Source organism: Lactuca sativa, chromosome 4, assembly GCF_002870075.4.
Source record: "Lactuca sativa cultivar Salinas chromosome 4, Lsat_Salinas_v11, whole genome shotgun sequence".
Taxonomy (NCBI): Eukaryota; Viridiplantae; Streptophyta; class Magnoliopsida; order Asterales; family Asteraceae; genus Lactuca; species Lactuca sativa.
Window position 1 is genome coordinate 194,987,791 of NC_056626.2, and position 8,781 is coordinate 194,996,571.

General features: G+C 38.6%; 1 protein-coding gene across 1 annotated transcript; it reads right to left on the reverse strand.

The window, feature by feature from the left end:
• Positions 1–6,508: 6,508 nt before the first annotated feature.
• Positions 6,509–8,500, reverse strand: LOC111882132 (protein NRT1/ PTR FAMILY 2.8). The gene is made up of 3 exons (XM_023878496.2): positions 8,407–8,500; positions 8,098–8,315; positions 6,509–8,005 (listed from the first exon to the last, which is right to left on the reverse strand). The coding sequence occupies exons 1-3, from the start codon at positions 8,498–8,500 to the stop codon at positions 6,554–6,556; spliced, it is 1,764 nt and encodes a 587-aa protein (XP_023734264.1). The 3' UTR covers positions 6,509–6,553.
• Positions 8,501–8,781: the final 281 nt, after the last annotated feature.

The following is an 8,781-nucleotide window of genomic DNA, read 5'->3' on the forward strand; positions in this document are numbered from 1 at the left end:
TAACGACTGACCATGCTCAAAGCAAAGGCCACATCAGGGCGAGTACATGTCATAGCGTACATGATCGATCCGACAACGGAAGCAAAAGGTACATGACTCATGTCATCTATTTCCTCATCTGTACTCAGGCATTGAGTCTTACTCAATTTGGTAATGCTCTGGATAGGTAGCTCTCCCTTCTTGGAATTTTCCATACTAAACCTCTTTAGTACCTTATCCAAGTATGTGCTCTGACTAAGTCCAATTAGTCTCTTCTTTCTAGCTCTCAATATTCTAATCCCAAGAATATAGGCAACTTCTCCAAGGTCTTTCATGGCAAAACACTATCCAAGCCAAGACTTAACTTCATTCAAGGTTGGAACGTCATTACCAATGAGTAATATGTCATCGACATATAACACTAGAAAAGTTACTATACTCCCACTAGCCTTGATATACACACAAAACTCATCTTCACTTCTAGAGAAACCAAACTCTTTGACTTTCTCATGGAAGCAAAGATTCCAGCTATCAGATGCTTGTTTCAATCCATAAATGGATTTCTCAAGCTTGCATACTCTATTGGGAAACTTTGCATCAACAAAACCCTCTGGCTGACTCATGTAAACATCCTCAGCCAACTTCCCGTTAAGGAAGTTGTCTTGACATCCATCTGCCAGATTTCATAGTCATGAAAGGCAGCTATGGCGAGCAATATCCTAATAGATTTAATCTTAGCTACTGGCGAAAACATCTCATCATAGTCAACCCCTAGGGTCTGAGTGAAACCTTTTGCAACTAGTTGAGCCTTGAATGTATGCACATTCCCATCCATGTCTGTCTTCTTCTTGAAGATCCATTTGCACCCAACTGTCTTCCAACCCGATGCACTATCAACCAAATTCCAAACTTGGTTGTCATACATGGACTTAATCTCGCTGTCCATTGCCTCATTCCAGTTGGAAGCCTCTGGGCCTGCCATTTCTTCCTTATAAGTGACTGGTTCATCTAAGTTTACTAGTGTTTTGTCACTTATGAATGTGTCACCATCTGAAGTAATATGAAAACCATACAACTCAGGTGGCACACTCACCCTAGTGGATCTTCAAATAGGTAAAGATTTATCAACCGGTTCAACAGGAACTGTTTCCTCTGGTTGAGTGCTAGTGTCATCTAAGGTTCCTTCATTGGTTGACTCTTGAATCTCTTCAAGGTCAATGGTACTCCCACTATCCTCTTTAAATATGAGCTCTCTTTCCATAAAGACTCCTCTTTGAGCTACAAACACTACATTTTCACTAGGTCTGTAGAACAAATATCCAAAAGACTGCTTTGAGTAACCAATGAAAACACATTTCTCACTTCTAGCTGCTAGCTTGTCGTGAGTCTCTCGTCTTACGAAAGCTTCACAACCCCAGACTTTAATATGTGCTAATGAGGGAACTTTCCATGTCCACATTTCGTGAGGTGTTTTGGCAACCTTCTTTGTAGGGACAAGACTGAGGATGTGGGCGGTTGTCTCGAAGGCATACCCCCAGAAGTGAATAGGAAGTGAGGCAAGACTCGTCGTAGAATGAACCATGTCTAACAAGGTTCGATTACGCCTCTCAGCTACACCATTTAACTGTGGTGTCCTAGAAGGAGTCAATTGTGAGACTATCCCACATTCTTTCAGATAGTCGTTGAACTTGATGCTAAGATACTCCCCGCCTCTATCGGATCTAAGTATCTTTATCTTTCTGCCTAATTGATTTTCGACTTCATGCTTAAAGTCTTTGAACTTTTCAAAGGTTTCTGACTTATGTTTGATCAAGTAGATGTAACCATATCTGCTATAATCGTCAGTGAAAGTCACATAGAATCGATTAGCATCCCTTGTGGTTGATCTGAAGGGCCCACACACATCTGTGTGTATGAGATCCAATAGACCTTCACCTCTTTCACAAGACCCTATGAATGGTGATTGCGTTAACTTTCCCAAAAGACAAGACTCACACATATCATCTTATTTTAGGTCAAATGATTCCAACACTCCATCCTTTTGGAGTTGGGCTATGCGTTTCTTGTTAATGTGTCCAAGACGACAATGCCACAAGCATACCTTGTCAACACTATTAGACAAGTCAATATTAAGTACACTATTTCCTAAGCTATCAACACAAGTCACTGTTTCATACACACTATCACAAGGTGAAGTTTCAAACATAAAAACACCATTCTTATAAACAGAAATTGAACCATTCAAATCATTAAAAGAATATTTAAAACCTTGTTTGAACAATGCATGAAATGAAATAATGTTTCTCGTCATCTCAGACGAATAGCAACAATTTACTAAGTCTAATCTAACATCATTACTAAGAAAAACTTGATAAACTCCGATCTTGGTTACTGGTGAAGACTTTCTGTTTCCCATGATCAAGTTTATCCTCCCTTGCTCTATCTCCTCACTTTCCTTTAGCCCCTGCAAATCAGAACAGATATGAAAACCACATCCTGTATCAAGGACCCATGAACGAGAAGATAATGAGTTATTAGCAGAAATAGTGTAAATACCTGCCGAAGATGGCTTCACTTTGCCATCCTTGATATCTTGCAGATATTGTGGGCAAGATCTCTTCCAGCTCCCCTTTTGATTGCAGTAAAAGCAAACAGCCTCTTTTGGATCAGAAACATGGGGAGTGGAACCATTGGGCTTAGCCTTTGATCCATTACTAGATGACACAGCTTGAACCTTGCTCTTCCAGTTTTGCTTGGGAGGACTTTTCCTCTTTTTCCCCTTTCCCTGTCCAATAGCCAAGACAGGGGCACTTGCAGGTGCGGAGGGTATACTTTTACCCTTCATTCCTGCTTCAGCAGTCTGCAACAAGTTGTGCAATTGGGCCAATGTCTGCTCAGTGTTTTTCAAATGGTAAGTTAAGATAAACTGACCATAACAATCAGGCAATGAGTTCAAGACCATGTCAATGGCCAATTCCTCATCAAATTGAATGTTGAGCTTGACCAAACGCTCTATGTAGCGTTGCATTCTTTGCACATGAGATACAACCGACTCCCCCTCTTTCATCTTGCAAGACATGAGTGACTTGATTACTTCAAACTTTTCTTAACGAGCTCGCTTATGGTACTTTTCCATAAGGTCCTTGTTCATCTCAAAAGGCTAGTAGTCCTCATAGTACCTCTGCAGTTTTGGGGACATGGTTGCGACCATGATGCATGCCACTTTGGTAGCATCATCATAGTGCTTCTTGTAGGCAGCTTACTCTTCGGGAGTGGCTTTGGACTCATCAAGTTCTTTGAGCTCCTTTTCAAGGACTTACTCTTTGTCCTCGAATCTAAGCGCCATCTTGATGTTACGCATCCAATCGTTATAGTTAGAGCCATCCATAACGACTTTGGAGCAGAGGTTGAGTAAAGAGAAGTTGTGGCTGGAGGATGATGAAGCAGAAGTGTTTCCAGGAGTAGACATTTGAAAAGAAAGATAATTTTAGTTAGATTTCAAGACACCTCAATATAATAACCCACATATATCATATCAAGGTTAGGATCCAACTATGACGATTTACAACTTAGAAATGGGATGCCGAGATCTAAGTTCAAATCTCATAAAGGTGAGTGAATGACGATTCACCAATTCCACCATTAGACAAAATAAACGAAGTGAAATTCCTAATTCTTTTGAGATACATTAAAACTATTTAATGGCATGTTTTAATCTCGGATTATGCTCTACTATTTGTGACTGGGATACCATTGTCTTTATCATTAACTATTGATGTGCCGGTAAACCACACACGCTCCATCAAAATGATAATTATAAGATACCCATTACTACTCTTTATTGGTGCCTTTTAGTGTGCCGGTTAACCACACACGCTCCACTAACGACCAATAAAGCATAATGTGCAATTTCATGGATTAGCATACTTTTCACATTTTTCCTAAAGTAACTAAAGTTGGGATTTTGAAAAATAATGTTCTAGTACTTTCATTAATAGCATTATACTTTTAATGAGAAGTAGTTGTCCTATCAAATCCGTTCTGCTAACGACCCTCCACTAATCAAGGAAGCGGTGGGTGAGAGTGGACACCCATTCAACTACCATTTTATAGGCAGTTTCCTTATACCCCCCTTATAGACTAGCTTTGTGAATGAGGCATACTAGCGATTTGCTTGACCATATTCTTATACATATATAATATTTAACTTTTAATTATAATATATATAAGGTGTGTTTTAAAACATTTTAAAACTCCAAGGGTTTTTATAAATTTTCGAAATTTAAACTATTAAATTTTAAATTTAAATAAACCAATTAATTAGATTTAATATTTATCTATTAATTAACTTTTAATTAATTTATTAAATCTTGTAAGGATTATCTAATTATATTAATCAATTAATTTAATCCTAATCGTTATCCCTCTAAATTTCGAAAAAATAGGGTAAAGGATAATTATCCAATTAATCTGATCAAGTAACAATTATCCAAAACAAGATACCCTAAAAATCTAGCAATTTCGAAATTTACAAGGGAGGAGGCTAGGGTTTTTCAAAACCTAACCATAATTTCGATCTAGGTTCTTTGGAGGCTAGGGTTTTCGAAAAATCCTTTGATCCACAACCCTAAAAATCGAAAATTGGCCTTTAGGGTTTAATTGCTATAAACCTTAATTTTGCAATTCAACAATTATAGCAATTCAATTTAAAACAAACAATGGCTCTGATACCACTGATGAGTTTTAGATAAAACAAATAAACTAGAAAATAATTCCTAAGTTCACATGAAACCTACTTTGGATCTATGTTTTAACTATTGAACACAAAACTTTGAATTGCAAAACAAGAACCCTAGAGGAGAGAGGCTAATTTCGAAATTAACAAACTAGGGTTAGGAGATACATACCTTTCAATTGTTATAGCAAACAATTGATAATTCCCTTGATCTTGATCTTGATCTTCTTGGAAGCCTAGCACCACAAGTGTAATGCCTCTAATGGAATCACACCCAAACTAGCAAGAAGGAAAGTAGAAGAGAGATAGGAGAGGGAGTATGCAAAATCTCGGCCTTAGGGTTTCTTCTAAAGAAAGAGTGAACAAAATGTGAACCAGAAGGCTCCTTATACAGCTGAGGGATCTAGGGTTTAGGGGAAACCCTAGTTATCCTTTGCTTAGGGCCTTATCCAAGCCCCCATGGACGAAATTATTAGGGTTTCCCCTATAGATTTCGTCCACCCTCTTCCAAGGGGGTTCTAGAGCCTTCCACTTAACTATTAGATAATTGGAAACTAGTCCCTGCACTTTGTAATTAATTCTTTTAACCCCAAAATTAATTCTAATTAATTTTTGGTTAAATATTAATTAAACATAATGATTTCTAATTAATATATTAATCTTTTCACATATTAATAAATTCACTTATATTAATTTATTAATCTTATAATAAATTAATATCTCTCCTTTCATAATTTCCTTGTCTGGTTGCTAGGTTTGAGGGCAACCCAAAAGGACTGTGTTGCTATCAATTTAAGTACATACCAACTATAGTTATGGGCTTAGTCACTTAATCCAACAATGTCATCATTCCCCTTCCTCTCCTTCTCCGTCTCGAAACCCTAGGAGGTACGATTTGTAAGATGATAGTGTAGATCTGATACATTGGTGCAAAGATGGCGGTCCTCTGGCTCTCTCCAACACAATGGTACAAAGACAGCGATGGCTTTCAGGTGCTAGGGTTTCAGGCAAAGAGGTGGTGATGATGGATTACAGGTAACGATCGAAATTTTCAAGTGGCGATGACGACGTTGGAAATGGTTTTAGACATCGATGGATATAGAAAGAAGGTTAATCATAGGTTAGGGACGGTGATGGGGATAGCCACCTGAGGGAGGTTTCGCCGGAAGGAGTAGTTGTCGGTGATGGTTTAAGGAGGGTAGTTTTAGGTTTCTTGGAAGACGTTAGAGATGAGAGGAAAAGAGATATCATTAAAGGGGACGATGAGGTCGCTGGGAAGGTGGGGTAAGGGTTTTTTTTCTTTTTTAAATTACTAATAATATAATAACATTAAATTTATTGGAAAATAAATGCACAAAGGGCATTATAGTCCTTTCAGATCCGATAAGGACTAAAACTGCAACAAAATCATTTGTTAGGGACGAAGCGTACAACTTTTAACCAAACAAGGGACGATTCCAATTAATTTTAAAAAGTAGGGATTAAACGTGCTTTCTAGCACCTGTACGAGGGACGATTGGGTGTAATTTACCCAAAAATTATTATCCACGTCAGCGATGACGTGTCACGCCAAGAACTCTCCATGTGTTTATGCAACCGGATGGTAACCGGTTTACCCCTTAAAAGGGCAAAAATGCACAATTTCATTTAAACCTGCGACTTTAAGTGACAAAAAAAAATGATAGTAATAAATAAAAAAAATTGAAAACTTAAGGCTTTTATGAAATAACTTAATCATTGATCATCAATAAACAACTTCAATTTCAAAGGCACATTACACCTATCTTTCCGACCCAAGAAAAATGTAAACATAAAATTTACACTACGCTCTTACTTTCTTCACACTTCGTGGTAGTCCCCGAGAGCATTCTTGCCACGGCCACCGTCTTCAACCTGCGGCAGCTCTTCCTCCACACCAATTACTTTCGCCGGAGCCACATATTTGGAACCAACGAATGTGAAATAAATCAAATTCAAAACTCCAAAACCAGCAATAATATAGTAGTAATAATCTAGCCTGTTTTTGTTAAGATCATGACTGCCTAACCATGGTGTTCTTCCGTTCATCCCTGTTAGTTTGTGGATTATATTAACCATCAGCGTATTTAAATAGCTGGATATCGATAAAGTGATGAAAAAGATGGCACCCGCGATAGTCCTCATACTTTCCGGCATACGAGTGGTGAAAAACTCCATCATCGCCACATTATCAAACGCTTCCATCAATCCCGAAAGAACTAACTGAGGGATCAACCACGATATATGTAGTGGTGCAACGTAGGTATTGTTGTTTAAGGCTGAATCACGGCGTTTTCTTTCTATTATCCCGGCTGTTACCATACAAAGAATCGACATAATTATCCCAATACGAAATCTCATGGCCATTGTTAATCTTGCATCCTTTTTAAAAAACTTGGTAAGTTTCCGGATGTAAATCCCTTCGTAAACGAAGATCCATATTGATAAAGTGATCATCGAGATCTCAGTCATCCAACCCGGTGGGATCATGAACTTGGATCCGATTGTTCTGTTCATTTGGATGGCTTGAAGGATCCCAAATGTGGTTTGTTGATCATTCACAAGCATACACCCGATACCCGACACCCAAATGGGCAAGATTCCAACGACACATTTCAAGTTCTCAACTTGTTGTACGTTGCACAATCTCCACTTACTTTTAGCCACTCCAGTAGAATTCAGTTCACTCGAGTCAACGATCATGGCTGCTTTATCTAAGCATTTGAATCTTTGGGTTCGTGCAAGATTATGTTCTCTTGACCCCGATTCTTCTTGATACAACGAGTATCTTAATTCATCATCATATGGTATTTTACGTTTCCGTATTGAAGCAACAATCACTTTGACGATATCAGATAAAACACTCCCAACTGGTTTCTTCTTGACGTAAGTATGCCGGCCGATCAAGAAAATGATGAAGGAGGACAACAAGCAAGCTGTCGGAACTGCAAATCCGATCACCCAGCTGATGTTCGTTTGGATGTAGACAACTCCGGTGAGAGCTACGAGGATAGCTAAGGTGAATGATAAGTACCACAGATTGAAGAAGCTTTCAAGCTGTTTCTTTCCTTTAGAAGTGGTGGTGTCAAACTGATCAGCGCCAAAAGCAATGCCACACGGCCTTAAACCGCCGGCTCCTAGGGCTAAGAGGCCGAGTCCAGCGAAGAGAAACGCTAGCTGCCAGTTTTCCGGCTGCATGCAGTTAATCCCGTCGGTGCACTTAGGTGGTCTAAGATGCGGAACACCTGCAGTCAACGTCATCATACCCATACCCTGTTTAAGTAACAAGTTTGATTAATTAAAACAAAGTTAAACCCTAATTAGTGAGCTTTTCTTGTGTTTTAGGGTTGTGATGTATTACGTACCAAAAGAGACACTATGGATCCGAGAAAAAGAGTGAGGAATCTGCCGATATAGGCGTCGGAGATGAAAGCACCAGCCAGTGTTGAAAGATTAGAGGTACCCATCCAAATGGTAACCACACTTATAAGGAAAATGCCATTCATGTTGTAATTTGATTGTAAATAAACTGTCATGTTCATAATCAAACTAATCGATGCCAGTTTTTCAAACGACTCATTACCTGTTCAAAAGCAACTGTAAATTAATTGTTCAAACTATGTTTTCGTCAAATAATAATTGATAGCATCAAACTAACATGAAACAGCAGTTACCAATAAAGTATTTGATGGATTTCCAGCCACCTTTCTTTCTCGTGGGTGTTTTTGGTTCCTCCATGGCGGCCGAAGAATGACGGCCGCTTTCCATTTTGTTTCTTCTAGTTGTATGATGATTGAAAAGTGGGATTATGTAGAGGACGACTGCGGGGGTTCTAAGCGTAACTTCGCATTGGATTACCTATTTTTGAAGGGAGTGAACTTGTGGCGATAATATTGGAGTCGTTGTAGGTTTTCTTTTAGGTTTGTTAATTGGGATCCTAAGTTTTCGGTTTGGACTACATTTCAGCCGAAGGAACTCTTTCAGTCAAGCCGTCAAAAAAAAAAAAAAAAAAAAAAAAAAAAAAAAAAAAAAAAAAAAGAGAAACACAC